Below are 19,297 nucleotides of genomic sequence, written 5' to 3'. Positions count from 1 at the left end.
AATGATACATCTTTTGTGAGCACTTAGACATAATTATAATACAACTCTGAGGACAGAAGTTAACAATTAACACTTTTATGTATGATGTCATGACCACCTGAGGCTCTTGACATAAGCTGCCTAGGCTTGGAAGGCTTTTGAATCCTCAAACTCCATCAGCATTTAGACAAGGCAATAAGCAAAATGGAAGTTCTCTCCTCCCTTAAGAGAATTCTTTGATGACCACTTATTTCCACTGGGATCTCTCTCACAGAGGCCCTTCATGTAGAACATTTTTTGCCACAGTGTCTTGGTTTTCCATGCCTGAAATTCGGCTACACCAGAATACCTTAAGGGCTGATTCTGAGGTCAGAATGCTATTTAAAGTGATTGTCATTCTGTGAGTCTGCTGCGTGGATTGCTGCCCATGTTGGAGCATTCACTCCCTTTTAATTATATTATTATTACCAGATATTCAATTCTATCCATATGATCACTTTAATACTTAAGATGGTATTTTTACCACCCAGCCTAAGGGGATTTTGGGTCCCATGACAAGTTTTTAAACTGTTCCCTTAAAAGTAAGTCCATAGGAATGTATGCAGAAATATACAGCTTTAGAGTTACAAACGTCATAGACTTCATAATTACAACCTTAGGAATATGGTAATTCTTTTTGTTAATTAATGACCATGTGGCTCCATTTTGGTTTTAAGACAATTATAGAGAGTTTTACCAGGGTTGGTGTATATGACACTCATTCATAATTTACTTATATCAATTAAATTTTAAAAATTAGAGTGCAGCTATTACCAAAGGTTTCTCTGGTTCTATAATTATATTAGAGAAAATTTCCCTAATTATATTAGAGAAAATTATTCGCTTTTTTTTTTTGTCTTTATATAGCATTCTTTTGTTTTTAAGTATTTTATTTGAGAGGTGGAGTTACAGAGAGAGGGAGAGAGAGAGGGAAAGAGAGAGAGGGAAATAGATCTTCCACCCCCTGGTTTACTCCCAGATGGCAGCAATGGCTAGAGCTGGGGTGAACTGAACCTAGGAGCCAGGGTAGATAGCCTTCTTTTATGTCTTGGGGCTCTCATTTTGCATGCCCCAATCTCTGTTTGGAAAGCATCTTTTTTCCATAACAGCTTTGGTGGGGATGCATTTTCAGGGAATGAATTTTCTTTCTTTTTTATTTTTTTATTTTTTGCCAGGCAGAGTTAGACAGTGAGAGAAAGAGACAGAGAGAGAATTATAGACAGTGAGAGAGAGACAGAGAGAAAGGTCTTCCTTCTGTTGGTTCACTCCCCTAATGGCCGTTACTGCCGACGCTGCACCGATCTCGCCAGGAGCCAGGTACTTCCTCCCAGTCTCCCATGCGGGTGCAGGGACCCAAACACTTGGGCTATCCTCCGCTGCCCTCCCAGGCCACAACAGAGAGCTGGACTGGAAGAGGAGCAACTGGGACTAGTACCTGGCGCCCCAAATGGGACTAGAACCCGGGGTGCTGGCACCGCAGGCAGAGGATTAGCAAAGTGAGCCGCGGCACCGGCCACGGAATGAATTTTCAATATGTTTGTGCCTCCAGGATCATCCACTGAATCAATTCCCTTAAACTTTGTTAATTGAGGCACTTAAAAATAGGTCTCAAGAGAAAAGAAATTTGTTTTTCCAGCAGGAATGTATTTGGGATTAATGAAAAAAAAAGTAATGGCAGCAGAGAAATATGAAAAAATAATAGTAGTAATTTTATAATAAATTCCCATATTTTGTAGGTAAGTAAAAAAGGGTAAATCCTTAATAAATATAACATAACAAATCATATGTATTCAAAGTATGGCACTGAATGATCAACATCTCTGACCCATAGTAGTTATGGTATTACTGTAAGTTAATCTTGTTCAGGTACTTGCTAATATGGAATTGAATTGTGTGTTTGCATTGTTTGCATTGTTTCATATGGAACATTTCAGGTAGGAGTCCAATTTTTACTCATCTTGTTACAAGCTTGAAAGGATTATGGACACTTCGTGCCTTTGGACGGCAGCCTTACTTTGAAACTCTGTTCCACAAAGCTCTGAATTTACACACTGCCAACTGGTTCTTGTATCTGTCAACACTACGCTGGTTCCAAATGAGGATAGAAATGATTTTTGTCCTCTTCTTCATTGCCGTAACCTTCATTTCCATTTTAACAACAGGTACAATGACTTTATTAACTATTCAGCTAAGCATTTGTAGTGAAAACTCTGTCAGTAAATGAAATACTATATTCCTATGGCTTAAACAGTTTTGATATCTTAAATTTTTTTAAATTTTAAAAAAACTTGGATTATTGTTGAAAAAATGATCTCCTGGAATTTCTACTATTTTATTGTTGAACAAATAATTTCTTTGAATTGGAGTTATATATAGTAATATTCATGATTGTACTGTTTAAAAAACTGAGCCACACAGAATGTCAATCTGTGATTTAAAGAAAAATGTTGTCTCTTCATGCTCATCTTGGTAAACATCCCTGGCTTCAGAATTGATAGATCTCTATTTTAAAGAGCTCTTTGAATAAGAGGAGGGAAAACCTACATTTACACACACAGATACACATAATCCCCTTAGCTGGTAAGTTTTGTTCTTTGAGCAAGTAGTTTATAAAATTCATTATGTAATGGGAACTTTGAAAGAAGAAAAACTGTCTCAAAAGAGAAATAAATAAAATTGCCATACTTTTCCAAATACGAATGTTTTGAATTTCAGAATATTTCAAAAAAAGGTGAAATAAAAACCTATGTATGTAGATGAGTTCCCCTAATTTAAGAAATTGAACGTCTGAGCCATAAGTATTGAAACATGATACCACATGACAATGGACAAAAAGGCAGGATCCATGCCCATTCTGCTGTGTTGCTTAGATTTGAGAACAGATCAAAAGGAGGGTTCAAGGAGACCCAGGACAGGTGGCACCATTGTCATGAGAGAGTCAATCTCAGCTATTTGTCTCATCTCTTGAGTCCAGATGCTGACCTGGATCTGTTTCATTTTTGAGTCACCTTCATTCATTTTTCTCCCTGAAGTCTGGTTTTCTGGGTGTACTACCACTCTTGCCACATGGACTTTATGTGGCCTTTTCATTCTGGTCCCCTAAATTAACAGGAGAGTTTTTCAGAAAATGGACTCCTTTTGTCTCAGGGAGACGTCCAACTGTAGTCTACTTAGCTGCTATGAGGATAACAGGTTCATGATGTTCGTTCATTGGGAAATGACTTTATGAAAGGAATGTAAAGTCACAAATGACTTTATGAAAGAAACATCTTTATAGATTGAGAATCTTACATTTTTTAAGTTATTTGAAACAGATTCAGAGGTCAGAATCATCTGAAGGAAGATTGTGAGCAATTAATTCAATGAGTTGATGTGTCATGTATTCTAACATAATGGTTAAGAGTAGAATCAAGTCCTGATTTGCCAGGGGTCATAGTCAAAACATTTAAAAATCAGTATAGTACGGAACCTCCCAATCAAATTAGACGCTCAGTCAATGTGATTGTTGGCTACCCAACTTGTTTCATCCTTGGCTCTTCTGGTCTTTAGCTGAATCCTAACTTGTATGTATGAATTAACTTTCCTAAACTCCTCATTTTCCTTATCTGTAAATATACACAATAATAGTGCCCAGCCCATAATGTCTGTGGCAAGTATTAAATACAATCTGTGCAAAAAACTCAGTGTAGTGCCTGGTTCATATTAAATACCCAATAAATGTTATAGTACATGGTATTAAAATTTTATCTTATTCTCATCTTAACCTTCAGAACAAGCAATATACTGAATTCTTAGTAGCTTTGTACCTATTTAAAATAAATGATTTAGGACAAAGAGCATGTATGTGCTCTCTATGTTATACCTTCTTTTGGAAATTTTTGTGGTTACCAAAATTTCAATTAATAACAGGATGAATTATTTCTCCCAGTTTTAGAACCTTGTAACAATTTTATCATGCAAGATAACAAATTTATAAATAATTTAAGAATATTCCTCCTAGGGAATTTTAGAGCCATAATACTGGATATTTATGAGTTTTAATTAGTGGTCCCCCCAGCCCTGAAAAACCATTTAGTCTGATTCAAGAAGTATAGTTCTTCTCAAGTAAACTAATCTTTTGTTGGTTTTGTTGTTGTTTTTAACATAATGGGTGATCTTCTCTTTTCAAATGGTAGCCCTCTTAATCTTCTGGTTGCCCAATGAGCTCTAAGTCCACTTTCTTTACAACAGCATGTGATTAGCAGAGAAAATTCTCCTTGAAAAGCTGGGAAGCACATGTATACATTTTACAGATGCTTCTCAAATACCCTTTGCTCTTGATTCTGACTAAAGGAGCTCATTTGAACACAGGAATTTTTTTTTCTCTATTGCTTATTCCAGTATCTATCACTATTACTACTTATAGAGTAATAGTATAAAAGATAACTTGATATCTACCCAATATCAACAACCCTTTCAATAGCTGCTTTATTTTTTTAAAAAGAGCAATTTTTTCCCAATATTCAGTCACATGTGTTGAACACCTACTATATGCAGGGTATTTGCTACTGCTAAGAGGCTGTGGTGAACTGAAATGAAAGATCATTAAAGTTAGTATACAACTGAAATGTGAATTTAGTATGAAATATGGCATAAAAGAGACATGAGTAGACCAGTTCACAGAAGAGAGAAACAACATTTTTTGATATGTCTTTTCCATCTATAGGTGAAGGAGAAGGAAGAGTTGGTATTGTTCTAACTTTAGCCATGAATATCATGAGTACGTTGCAGTGGGCTGTGAACTCCAGCATAGATGTAGATAGCTTGGTAAGTCATTATTTTTTTTTTTTAGTTTGGTGAAAAATATAAGAAAAAACAAAAATGTAGATGATGACATAAGGGATAACTATATACCCAATGTATGGCTTAAGCAATAAAATTCTGCAAACTAATTGAAGGCCACCGTGCACCTTTCATTAAACCCGTAGCTCTTCTTTCATCCATATGACTACTATGAAGATCTAATGCTTCAGTGAACAGAAGACTGTTCACATGTTTCTCTGCCTAAGACTTCTCTAGTACAGATACCTAGGAGTACTATTGTTGGGTCATGGAATTGATCCACACTCTATCAGATGTTGCCAAATTGCTTTCAAATCTGTTGTACCAGTGTAGATTCTCTTCAAAAGAATCTCAGAAGTTTCATAGCTCCATATTGCTGGCAACACTTGATGTTGTGAGACTTTTTAAGTGTGGCAATCTGGTGGAAGGAAAGTGATTACTAAAAAGACAGGTAGCTTGTACATGCTTATTTGCCATTTGGCTTTTCTCTTCTGTGAATGCTTATTCATGTCAATTGCTCATTTTCCAACTAATGTTATTTTTTTGGTAACTGATTTGTAGGAGCTTATGAATTCTGGACCAACTATCAGTTCTGTACAGTTCAAGCATAATTCCTCAGTATACTGTCTTTTGATGAATTGAAGCTTTTAAGTTGAATGAATTTAACCTTATTCACGATTTTCTTCATTATTTGTGCTTATTTAAGTTTGTGCTTTGGTAACTTGTTTAATAAGTACTTCTATATAGAGGGTTTTCAAATTTAGCAGCATAACTTTTTTCATAAATATTACTTTTCCTTTTTAAAAAAATTTATTTTCTTATTTGAAAGCCAGAATTACTGAGTCACAGAGAAAAAGAGGCAGAGAGGCAGAGAGAGAGAGATTCCATCTGCTAGTTCACTCCCCAAATGGCTGCAATGGCCAGGTCTGGGTCAGGCCAAAGCCAGGAGCTTCTTCCAGGTTTCCCACATGGATTCTGGGGCCCAAGAACTTGGGCCATTTTCCACTGCTTTCCCAGGTACATTAGCAGGGAGCTGAATCAGAAGTAGAGTAGCTGGGACTTGAAGCAGTGCCCATATGGGATGCCAAATTCGCAGGTGGCAGCTTTACCTAGGACAGCGCAGTGCTGGCCCTATCTTTTTATTTTTAATTTTCCACAGTATTTAGAGATGGCACCCTTCTTATTTCTAACATGTCAATCATTTACCTTCTGCCTTTTTGCATGGTCAATGTTTTACAACATGTGTGTTCTTTATTAGTATGTACAAAGAACTTCTTTTGATTCCTTAAAATTGCAGGAACCACAGTGGTATTTATATGTAAGAGAGAAAAGGAAGCTATACAGATTTTCCCAATTTTAGTTTAAAAACCAGATGTATAATTTTCAGTCAGACTGTATATTTGATCTGGGTAGCGGTATCATTGACTTCTTTTGGTCTTTCTGGAGAAATGCACTTAAAATCATTCTTCATTCCTAATTACAGCAGTTGTGGAGTCCAGAAACCCAAATTACACTTTTTACTTAAGTTCCTTTCCCTATTCCCTGAGACCAGTCATTTACTTTCAAACCAAGAACATTATTCAGCTATAAAATTTGTATAACCAATTCCTATCAGAACAAATATCATTATTAAAAACTGTAGGATAAAAGATAATTAAAAATATTGTTGCAGGACTGGCGCTGTGGCATAGTGGACACAGCTGCCACCTGTAGTGCTGGCATATCATATGGGTGCTTGTTTGAGTCCCGGCTGCTTCACTTCCAATCCAGCTTTCTGCTATGGCCTGGGAAAGCAACAGAAGATAGCCCAGTCCTTGGGCCCCTGCACCTGCGTGGGAGACCCAGAGGAATCTCTTGGCTCCTGGCATGGGTTGGCCTGGTTCTGGCCATTGCAGCCATTTGGGGAGTGAACCAGCAGGTGGAAGACTCCCCGCCTTCTCTGCCTCTCTGTAACTTTGCCATTCAAATAAATAAATAAATATTTAAAAAGTACTGTTGCATGGCTCTTAAAAATGTATTATTTGGAGTCAGCGCCGTGGCTCAACAGGCTAATCCTCTGCCTTGCGGCGCCGGCACACCAGGTTCTAGTCCTGGTTGGGGCGCCGGATTCTGTCCCGGTTGCCCGTCTTCCAGGCCAGCTCTCTGCTGTGGCCCAGGAGTGCAGTGGAGGATGGCCCAAGTGCTTGGGCCCAGCACCCACATGGGAAACCAGGAGAAGCACCTGGCTCCTGGCTTCGGATCAGCGCGGTGCGCCGGCCACAGCAGCCATTGGAGGGTGAACCAACGGCAAAGGAAGACCTTTCTCTCTGTCTCTCTCTCTCTCACTGTCCACTCTGCCTGTCAAAAAAAAAAATGTATTATTTGGTTAGGTAGAGACAGAAAGAGAGGGCTCCCATTCATTGATTGCTTCCCCAAATACCCACCATGGCTGAGACTAGACAGTACCAAAGTCAGGAGCTGGGAATTCAGTCCAGGACTCCTATGTGGGTGGCAGGAACTCAACTACTTGAGACATCACCTGCTGTCTCCCAGGGTCTGCAATAGCATGAAGCTGGACTTGGATAAAGACCTGAGTATTGAACCTGTATACTTTTATGTGGGAAGTCAGTGTCCTCGTCAGCATATTTCTCCCCTCTCTCCCTCCTCAAAATTTCCTTTCAATCTTCTTTCCTATGTGTCTTCGTATTTTTATTTAAGTACTTTAATAATTCATTGTAATATAATTGAGCCTCAACATGATGTGAGTAGAGTTTCTTTTCCTTTAATATTATTCTTTTTAGTTTTACCAGCTCTTTTCGGTATCTCCACATTTTTCTTCACTTAGTTTTATTCCAGTATGTTTTTGGAGTTGGGTCTTATAAATGTAAGTAAAACTGTTCCTGTTAGAAAGTAGCAGAATATTCAATTAATATTGTGCTTGCATTTGTTGAATTCTTTGTTAAACTTTCTAAAACTTCAACAAAACATTTTAAAATTCTCACGCACTATACTTCTTTATCTAAAAACATCTCTTCACCTTATTTCTGAACAGTTCCTTTATCTTTGTCATATTAATTGCTTGGTTTCTGTGGTAGCCTCTACACATTGATGTCATATGTTTAGTTGGAGTATATCCATTCTGCATGCCCAATCTCCATGAGAATTTCTGTAAGGTATTTTCACTAACGTTTTTCACATGGGCATCCAAGGCTTTATAATTTGTGTTTTGACCTTGTGTCTTTCATCTGTGGCATAAGGATCTTCTCAAGGACCTATTATGTTCTTATACGGTCTATGAAAAGTATCAATATTTGCCTTTGATCTCATTTTAAAAAGTCATGTTCTTTTGTTTGAATATGTGGGTATTTGTTTTCCTGCCAGATAGCCTTTCCTGGGCATTTGTGGGCATTTATCTCATTGTTAATTCCCATCATACTGCTGTCACCTGTGCAGTTTCTCAAATTATATAGGAAGCCTTTTTATTTTCATCTTGGCCTATATTGCATGTAGTGGATAGGTAGATATAGCTGTGCCCTGGGTTTCATGTTTCTATGGTGATGTTAATATGAGAGGTGTGAAGTAAAAGCTCAGCGTGTTGTTATTTTACTAAGCTGTTAACTGAATTTACAGCTCACTATAAACTGGAACACACAGGCTGTTTTATTTCACATACACTCTGAACTCTTTAGTGCAAAGCTACTTAGGAAACTGTTACATTTATCTGTCTGGCCTAGCTTAGACATGAATACAGAGTCAAACTTCCACAGAACTATGAAGTTAGAAAAAATGGCAACATGGTGCTATTTTTTTTAACCTCCAAGTGTTGCTTACACCAGGTGTGTATGTTTCTTTAGCATGCAACTAGTAAAAGCAAGATTTGGCTAATAACACTCGTCTGCTCCCCAGAGTCACTTGGTATTTATGATCATACATCTCAAATCCTGGCACTTGAGACCATCCAGTAACCCTTGCATTACATTTTCCTAATAAATTCCTTATTTTGTTCTCTAAGATAGCTTTCGTCTCAGGTGCTCCAATAGTTCTACCCCCTGCACTTTCAGCCAATGACCTTGATATATACTTATAGAAAAAAGATAGAAGCAACCAGAGAAAATTCCCCCATTTCTTCCCATCAGAGGCACCAGCCTGCTGCACCTTCACTCAAACTTCCCTCCCTCCCCTCTGTGCCGTTGCTCCTAGGTACAGGCCAATATTATGCAATGTCCCCCTTCTTTGTGGGACTTGTACTGGCATAAAATACTCTACTGTTGTCCCTAGCTACCACCTCATTTGTCTGACCTATTCACAGTGAAACTTCTTGGAAAAGTGCCTTTCTCCATTTTTTTCCTTCTGTTCTTTACACAAAGTAACTTCGTTTCATTCTCATTATGCCCATGATTCAGGACCAACATCTTGCCAATGCCAATGTGAATGCCAATGCCAATGTCTGTATCCTTATCTACCTCAGTTGCTCAGCGATATTTTCTATGGACAAATCCTTCTTGTGATCCTTTCTGTCTCGCTTTCATGACATGACTCCCTTCTCATTTTACTGTTACCTCCATGATTCCTTCTTAGTCGTCTTTGCTGGCCTCTCTCCTCTTGTAGACCTCTAAATGCCAGCTATAATCCAGCCTTCTTTCATCCCCCCTCTTTCTAGCTGTTATTATTTAACCCCATGGATCACAAACCATTTTTTTTGATAAATGATAAATTCGTATCTCTAGCTTAGACCTTTATCTTGCTCTCTAAATAAGCATCCAGCTGCCATCGTGGTACGTTTATATGTTCATAAAACACATGAGTCAAATGTCTTCCAGTAGACTTGACATTTAGAGGATGAGTTCCTTTTCAGTATCCCTGCAAAATATATGCAAGGTCTCTAGAGATCATTAAAATAGAACAAACTTCTTCTTTTTTTTTAACAGGCAGAGTTAGACAGTTAGAGAGAGAGAGAGAGAGAAAGGTCTTCCTTCCATTGGTTCACCCCCCAAATGGCCATAATGGCTGGCGCGCTGCGCCAATCTGAAGCCAGGAGCCAGGTGCTTCCTCCTGGTTTCCTATGCGGGTGCAGGGTCCAATCACTTGGACCATCCTCCACTGCCTTCCCGGGCCATAGCAGAGAACTGGACTGGAAGAGGAGCAATCGGGACAGAACCGGCACCCCAACCAGGACTAGAACCCAGTGTGCCGGTGCTGCAGGCAGATGATTAGCCTAGTGAGCCATGGCACTGGCCTGAAATGGGACAAACTTCTATTCTGCCTACCAATGTAGTCTAAAAATCATCTGAACATGATCTTCTAATGAATAATATACTTTAATAGGCTGTTGATCACCCCCAGAAAAAATTTTAAAATAGTTAAATTATCACTATCATATTTAATAATTCTCACTGGAAAATCCCATGTTTGGAGATTTTTTTTTTTGTTATTTCAATTGATAGCTCAGTGTTTGTTTGTTTGTTTTTTTTTTTTTTTTGGACAGGCAGAGTGGATAGTGAGAGAGAGACAGAGAGAAAGGGAGAAAGGTCTTCCTTTTTGCCGTTGGTTCACCCTCCAATGGCCGCCGCGGCTGGCGTGCTGTGACCGGCGCACCGCACTGATCCGAAGGCAGGAGCCAGGTGCTTCTCCTGGTCTCCCATGGGTGCAGGGCCCAAGGACTTGGGCCATCCTCCACTGCACTCCCTGGCCACAGCAGAGAGCTGGCCTGGAAGAGGGGCAACCGGGATAGAATCCGGCGCCCCGACCTGGACTAGAACCCGGTGTGCCGGCGCCGCAAGGCGGAGGATTAGCCTAGTGAGCCGCGGCGCCGGCCGATAGCTCAGTGTTTTAAGAACTGTTATTTCTCATTTGTTCTTTTAAATACAAATTGTGCATATGTATCTCTATTCATTTCAATTGTGTTTCCCTTAGCATCCTGTAGATGGAATGAAAAGTGAAGTGTTAATTCCTTTTAACTTCATATTCCAAATTCAAACATTAGGTGGGTTTTCTTACAGTTGTTATTGATCAAGCTATGATCCTATATCTTATCTTTTGCTTCCTTAATTAGCAAGGCTGTGACTGGTTTATTTTCTTTGGATTAACTAGAGGCCTACCATTTTTTATTAACATAAAGCTTCTCTTTCTCTTATTCTTATCTACTTAATCATTATATAACTCAAAAAATCAGTACATATCTAGATTTCTACTTTTGTATATGCATCAAGGTTAAATCAATAAACAAGAGCTTGAAAAAGTGCCCAAGGAGATGTTCTAAGCTTCGTGATATCAAGGCATCTGGCAACCAATAAAGTGCTCATACCTGCATTGTTGTAATGAGGCAGTTAATTTGTGTCATTTCCCAAGTGTTTGCCACAGAGTGAGCACAACTGAAAGATCTGGGAACATTATCCTGCTTGCTTAATTCTCTGAGTGAAGCAGCAGGTAAACCAGCCCTGTTTCCATTCGATGGTACCCTACTGAACTGTGTGTTCCTAATAAGACAAGAGGAAGGAAGCCACTGGGCTGAGTAGGGAAGACATGGTATCTGCAGGGCTCACATTTAAATTCCAGTTAATGAGGCTTCAGAAAGTTATTGAAAGATTGATGCAATCTGAGAACAGTTTTCTGTCAATAGAAACTCCCTCTCTTTCTCCTTTGTCTTTTTACTGCCTGTGTTTATTTTGAGTTCCAGTAAAGATCAAGTGACTGATTGTTCAATGACCAACAAGAAACCTGGTGGGAGGAGAACAGGGGAACCTGGCTTTTCTTCATGGCTCCTGATCCTTCATTCTCCCATACTGAAAGTACTTTCTGCCATAACACTCTAAGGGGGAAAATCCATTTTGGTTTTTCCTCTTTATTGGTCTCTTCATCATGAATTCTTTATTTTTTATTTTTTATTTCATGATCTCTGTGGTATATTTTCCTCTCTTGACCTCTATTCCAAGACGTCTTTTCATCTGGCTATTCTGTATATCCATTCTCCATATCATGTAGAAGGACATGAGGGGTAGGAGGGAGTAGGGGGAGAAGTGCCCTTGCAGTCCATGCTGACCTTGACACCTAAGAAGCTGTGAGGCCTTAGGCAAGTCACAGCCTGTGAAGTTCTCATTTATCTGCTTTGTAAAATGAAGCAGTTTTAATTGGAAAATTTTTAAGGTTCCTGCCAGTTCTGATATTTTCTATCTTCTGGACCCTTTTTATATGAACAATTTCAACTCTTGATTAGTTTAATATGCAGGCATTATTCTGGGTATTATACAAATCACCTATCAGTGTAGAACCCCAAATGCTAAATTCGTGGATTAAGTTGTTCACCACCACGATTATCAGAGGCGATCAAAGAACTGAACCACTGTGTTACAAGAACCGAGAAAGAGAAAACATTATTATATTTTAGAGTCTTGAGTATGTAGAAGAGGCAAATGAGAACCCCAAGGGATTTCTGGAATATTAAAAAGAAGTTTGCAAAAATGTATAAAAGAAAATTAACTGAAGGGTTAATGTTGGGTTACTTCAAGTTTCCTTTTTGAATAAGATTTAAGGCAGAGGGGAGCTTTGTTATTATGCCGAGTGCAGCTGACCTGTTTGGGAAATTTGGCTGTCATCTCTGGGAAGGAAGATAAGCAGATCAGTTTCAGGTTTTAGCATGAGTGAGTCCATTTTGATTTTTAATCCAGTCTGTTGGTGTCTGGTGTAAGAGCTTAGGCAAAATAATGGCTTACTGTAATTTTTATTCAACCGGGGTAAACATTGGTGTCTGCCTTTGCCTGTTGATGTACTTAGTATCACGTTTACTGAAACTCTAAATTATTGTTTATGTAGGATATGCCTTTTATCATTAATTGTAATGCATTTTTTTCTCCTTTGCTCAAGATTACCTTCTCTATCACTTCTGACAGTCATAAAAAAGTGACACTGACTTGCCCTGGGAGTGGCCCCAGTTAGAATATGTAAACCATTTGTGTAGAAAGCAGACTATAATAACTTACTAAAGGACTAGAGTTTATAGTATTCCTTAAGTAACTCATTATGTTGTTAATAATTTATAGAAATATGGTACTTGATGGACTTTTCAGGTGTTCTAGAAGTACAAGCAAGAAGCAGAAAGATAGACTGAGTTTTCAAGAATATGTTGTGGTTGGAGAGTCTGTTTTTATACCCACTGTCTCTGGAATCTACATACATGACCTCAAGATTATCGTAATGTCTATATCCTGGGTCTGGGTCTTTGTTAGTGAGTGCCAAAAGAGCATTTAGTGTGGACCTACTTGGATCTATGGCTAAAAGTATTTTATTTTCCCCTTTTAAGTACTTCACAGTTTGAAACTTTCTCCTGTAAAGCACGTGATATTTGTGATGTTTTTCCTATTCTGAGAGTTTTTAGAGTGATCTCTGTACAACTAATTCTTGCAATCTTCCTATAATAAATCAGGTAGTCTCTCTCTCTCTCTCTCTGTCTCTCTCTTTTTTTTTTTTTTTTTTGACAGAGTTAGACAGTGAGAGAGAGATTGAGAGACAGAGAGAAAGGTCTTCCTTCCGTTGGTTCACCCCCCCCTTCCCCAATGGCCGCTACGGCCGGTGCGCTGCGCCAATCCGAAGCTAGGAGCCAGGTGACTCTTCCTGGTCTCCCATGTGGGTGCAGGGGCCCAAGCACTTGGGTCATCCTCCACTGCCCTCCCAGGCCACAGCAGAGAGCTGGACTGGAAGAGGAGCAACCAGGACTAGAACCCGGCACCTATATGGGATGCCAGCGCCACAGGCGGAGGATTAACCAAGTGAGCCACGGTGCCAGCCCCAATCAGGTAGTCTCTTTAGAGCATTGCTGGCTAGATCTCAAACATAGGAAGTACATTTTATATTACCATGGCTTTGGGTGTGTTGTGGCATATAGTCTAGGTTTTACGTAAAATTTTGATGCCCTGGCTTCTCAACAACCAAAAGGCTGGAAGCAGATATTTTTGTGAGGTAGAGGAGTCTGGCTTCCTGAAGAGGTTTTGAAACCTTCTCTTCTTCTTCTTCTTTTTTTTTTTTTTTCAATCTTTGTCAATGACATATGAATAGAGGAGTTAGGAATCATCTTTTTTCTTTTAAGTGTTTATTTCTTTTTGTTTTTTTGTTTTTAAAGATTTTATTTATTTATTTATTTGAGGGGTAGAGTTATAGACAGTGAGAAGGAGAGACAGAGAGAAAGGTCTTCCTTCTGTTGGTTCACTCCCCAAATGGCTGCAATGGCTGGAGCTGCACCAATCCGAAGCCAGGAGCCAGGTGCCTTTTCCCAGTCTCCCACTCGGGTGCAGGGGCCCAAGCACTTGGGCCATCCTCTACTGCTTTCCAGGGACACAGCAGAAAGCTGGATTGGAAGAGGAGCAGCCAGGACCAGAACCGGTGTTCATATGGGATACCGGTGCCGCAGGCGGAGGATTAACCAGAACAATGAATTCATTCATTATGAACAAAGATTTATTAAAATAACTGCATGGTGCTAAGCTGTAGAAGGAGAGGAATGCTTTGACTATTCCATTGTTTGACAACAACAAGGAACGCTTTGAACAAGGTGATGGTAATAGAGAGTATGGCTTTAGCTTAAAGCCCTTGAGATGTAAGCTTCAGGTCCTCTAACTCACATGAGCCCATTAGGAGGCCTTATACTTCAGAGTATATACATGATTTTGATTCTTTTTATAAAGGAATCCCCCGAGTTACCTAAGCTTCAGGCTCCATAAAAGCTAGGTTTATCTTTAGATGTAGCCATGAAGTTTTGGCTATGAAATCAAGCATGTGAAATATGACTTTACTTTCAATGTAGTTGTATTTATTTTCTATTTGAACATGAATTCTACTAAATGTAAGAAACAATCTCAGTGAATTCAGAGATCTTGCCAGGTTCTGAGTAGAGTTTACAGAATGGAGTGTCTATCTAGCCCCACATTGTCCCGGGGTCCCACTCATTGTCTCTGATGCACTGATGTTCTATCTGACCGGGAGGTGTGTGGTCCTGGTAGATGTAATCTTTGGCTTTCCTGTTCTGAGAACTGTGTTTTGCTCAGTTTTCTCTCTGCTTCTTCCATGCCCTTGAGGAATCAAAAGAGTTAATTTCGTTTCTTCTTAGAATCACTCTGGAATTACAGGGAAATTTGAGGTCATATCAAGTCATTTGTGCCTGAACATGATATGAACATGAACTCTACCACTCCTGTGTCATGCCATGCACTGGGCTACTGGGCTTCATTTTGGAGTTTAGGCTCAAGCCTCCTGTTCTTAGAACCCACAGATCTCCTTGAGGATAGAACCAATAGAACCAGGGTTGCATGAAAAGACTCCCTTTTAGAGGAAATGATATCTAAGCCCTCTTATTACTGCCACTTGTGGATAAGCTTCCTTGACTCAGATTGTGGGATGGGGAGAGTCGCTGTATTTCAGTTGTAAGTTTGTCTTGGCTGCCATTTTTGAATGAACTGGATGCTTTGTGCCTTTAAGGTTTTGGTGTTTGAAGCATAAAATCCAGTATTCCTATGGCTCAAAAATTTTAAACTCTCAATATCTAATTTTGAGTTTCAAAAGCCAGTTTTTGAAACTTGAAAGACTTGAGATGATTTTCATTGCTCTGGTTAGAATGAGACTTCTCCCTCCAGAGCCCATGGAGGTAGAATATTTAAAGTGAAGAACCCATGAGATACAAGGAACTGGTTTGAAATTCGTTATATTATCTAGTCACATCAGTGGTTATGAAACTAACCGTGATACAGGTGTCTGCACTACCCACTTTCTTTGACTATGCTGTAACTACAATGGTCTTATTTGGAGCCACTTTGAGCAACTATCCTATATAAAAAATGATGAGTTGGAGAAAGATTCACTTTCTAAATTTGATGGGTATGTTCCATTTACCACATTTGACATTAGAAGTTCTGGATTCATCCTCAGTGCTGAGCCTCAATCATGAACAGTGTAATTTGCAGTAATCAAACACAAGTACTTAGACTCAAGAAAATTGTATATAACATTTTCCTGGTTGGTGCCAAAATAGCTGTTATAAAAATATTGAAAAATATATAAAATGAAAAATAAAAATAGTATAAAATAAAATAAAAATACTATGTATAATTTTGAGTCATTTAAACAGCAATACTTAGATGTTTTACTGATTGTTTGGAAGAATTAACATAGTGCCCTTCTTGATATACTAAAGTGCTTAACAAAGAATAGTTTAGAATTATTCATTGAATTGACATACAGCAATAATAGTCCCAACTTCATAAAGTTAAGCTACATTTGAGTATTTCTCTAAATCATTTCAAGAGAAGGATGCTATTTGTATGTGGGATAAATACAGTGTGGTATTTCAAAAGCATTTGAGCTATTTCCCTGGTAATTTCACTTTGATGATAATTCTAATTTCTCTTCCAGACCTTCTATAGACTAGCAACTCTCTTTGAAAATTAAAGAATGGGCCAGCGGCATGGCTCACTAGGCTAATCCTCTGCTTGCGGTTCCGGTACTCTGGGTTCTAGTCCCAGTTGGGGTGCTGGTTCTGTCCTGGTTGCTTCTCTTCCAGTCCAGCTCTCCTGTGGCCCGGGAAGGCAGTGGAGGATGGCCCAAGTGCTGGGGCCCTGCACCCTCATGGGAGACCAAGGAGAAGCACCTGGCTCCTGGCTTCAGATCAGCGCAGCGTGCCGGCCATAGCAGCCATTTGGGGGATGAACCAATGGAAGGAAGACCTTTCTCTCTGTCTCTCTCTTTCTCTAACTCTGCCTGTCAAAAAAAAAAAAAAAAAAAAAAAAGAAAGAAAGAAAATTAAAGAATGAAATTCAAGAGCATGCTTCAATTAAAGTTTAGTAATGAATCAGGATTAATAACATTTTAAAGTCATTCATAGTTCAGAATTGAAAATATTACACGTGAGAACAATTGTTATTACAGCCTCCCTCCTCTAGAGTTATTTATGATGGGTGTGGGCTTTGAATCCTTTCAATTCTATTAAAAATTGGTTCAACTTAAAAGGGTTATCTTCTTGAACCTTAAATGATTATTGATGATAATTCAAAGATACTTTCAAGATGAAGATAACTGAAGTAAGAACTGCTAGAAATAAGAAAGAACTTCACAAACAGGGGACTTGATAAATGGCATTGAAAACAGGCAATAAAGTTAGAATTGCTAAGATGGAATCCTTGGTGTTGAATGTGTTAAATTAAGGATCAGTATCTAAACTCATATACATTGTGCATCAATCATTCCATACAAAGAATAGGAATTTTTAAATTTTACCTTTTGATAATGAAAAATAGAAATAATACAAGAAAATGCCCCAAATACATTTCTTCCACTTTTTAAAAAAATTGTTTCTAAAATCTAAGCCTTAGCTATAAATAAGATGATAATACATTAATATTGTAAAGGTTACTTAAGAACAAAACCAACATCAATATTTACTAGTAAGACTCAAAAAATAGCAGTAAAAATTTTGTTTAGCAAGCTATTAACACATAGGAAGGGCTGAATGACAAGGATGGTCTTTTAAAAATAAAATTGTAGTGATACAAAATTTTCAAATTCTTTCTTGTTATTCATCTTTATTTATTTATATTTATTCAGTAACATCTCCATTCCTCCACTCATTTATTACTTGACCAAATATCTATTGAGTACCTAGCATATGCAAAGCTGTTATAAAAACCATATTCTGAATCTAATAAAGCATAATTATTCTGAGAAATATGTTCTTATAATTTAAGTAAACACCTTTAAAAATAGTTGAAATTCTTTATTTCTATGCACATTAAAGATGTACATAATTGTTACATAAATAGGTTGAAAAAGTCAATGCATATTTAATTTCAAATATATGTATTCTCATTTTTCTCAGCACTGGAAATGGACATTTATGAAACTTAGATAGATAATTAATTATTTAACTACAGATGCATGCCTGCTGATGACTTAAATTTATTTGAAGATTATTGTGAAGTTACTTAAAATTGACAAAGCATCAAGAGTCCACTTACCACCCCGTTGACATAAAGAATTGTTGATAGTTATTAAAGTAGTTCAAGAGAAAAGCAATATTCAGTAGTGATTTGAGGTGTGGTAAATTTTATTATAAAATACCCACTGCACAGCATTGTACAGTACTGCTTGTTGTAGAGTAAACATTTCCTGTTGACATCATCTATTCTCTTTGAGAATAGATTGGTTGTTTATGTATGGCTTGCATAACTGAGAATTAAGTGATCACAAAAATAAACAGGTCTATTCAGAACCCATTTATGTAACTTCTGGTTAATTCTCTAAGGTTAAGCTTTTAATTATATCCAATTATTTCCTGTTAGTTCACTGAAAACTGACAGCCGAGTGATGAATAATCTGCATCACATCTTATTTTTACTTTTTAGGAGACATCAAATTAATTATGACATTGTCTGCAATTCTTAAACCAAAATAAAATTTTGTTAATTTCCTTTCAGATGCGATCTGTGAGTCGAGTCTTTAAGTTTATTGACATGCCAACAGAAGAAACTAAGCCTACCAAATCCATCAAACCATCCAGTAACTGCCAGCTATCAAAAGTTATGATTATTGAGAATCAACATGTGAAGAAAGATGACGTCTGGCCCTCAGGAGGCCAAATGACTGTCAAAGATCTCACAGCAAAATATATAGACAGCGGAAATGCCATCCTGGAGAACATTTCCTTCTCAATAAGTCCTGGCCAGAGGGTGAGATTTCAACATTGCTTGCTTTGTTAGACCTGTGTTCAGTAAGCGAAGCCCGATAGCCTAAAGCAATGTGTTAGGAGAATTCATTTGTAACACTATTATTGTAGACTAGGATCAATACTGAGCATTCACATTTCAAGTTACTATTATATGGAGATTATATGGAGTTACTAGTTTTCATGCAAAATTTAATTTGTGGAGTCCTAGGTTAATGTTCAATGTGATTGCAGGATATTTTCAATTGTATTATGGGATATTTCATTTGTTGCTAAGTTATTAACTAAAGATACTATTCAACCCCAATTATAACATGTTTAAGATTTTTTATCTTGAAAATATCTTCCAATAAGAGAATATTTTCCTGCTGATTCCATGTAATGTCTTCTTAAATTTTATCTAATTTGCACAGTGTGAAGTGTCAAACAAGTGGCTTTTGATTTTTAGCTTTTACTTTTTAGGGATTTTCATTAAGATGTCAATTGTTTAATTTTTTCCCAAATTATTTAGTAAGCAAAAATTACTTACTAAACAAAAAGAATTTACTAAGAAATATTTTGTTTCCTGAGCATAAATAATTGTGCATTATTTTGAAATGTTTCTTATGGATCTCAGCACTAGGCTGAACTCATATAAGGAACTTTGTCAATATATACTGATTCTTGGAATTGATTCTTAGAGAAGGAGATGGTCATCCTCTGTGTACTTCATGCTCTGTAAACATAGTTTTGTTTTGTCTTCAAATCTCTCCTTCTACACTGTGCTATAAATCCAGACAG

At 37.8% G+C, this 19,297-nt stretch overlaps 1 protein-coding gene across 1 annotated transcript in view; it reads left to right on the top strand.

Moving 5' to 3' along the window:
- CFTR (CF transmembrane conductance regulator) overlaps positions 1 to 19,297 on the top strand; it is a 208,169-nt gene that overhangs the window by 151,746 nt on the left and 37,126 nt on the right. The window contains exons 20-22 of the mRNA XM_062207464.1: positions 1,953 to 2,180; positions 4,724 to 4,824; positions 18,270 to 18,521. Coding sequence (XP_062063448.1) covers positions 1,953 to 2,180; positions 4,724 to 4,824; positions 18,270 to 18,521 — 581 coding nt within the window. The remainder of the gene's footprint in view (positions 1 to 1,952; positions 2,181 to 4,723; positions 4,825 to 18,269; positions 18,522 to 19,297) is intronic.

The sequence above is a fragment of the Lepus europaeus genome, chromosome 1, assembly GCF_033115175.1.
Source record: "Lepus europaeus isolate LE1 chromosome 1, mLepTim1.pri, whole genome shotgun sequence".
Taxonomy (NCBI): Eukaryota; Metazoa; Chordata; class Mammalia; order Lagomorpha; family Leporidae; genus Lepus; species Lepus europaeus.
The sequence above is the reverse complement of the archived record's forward strand: the minus strand, read 5'-3'. Positions and strand labels throughout refer to the sequence as shown.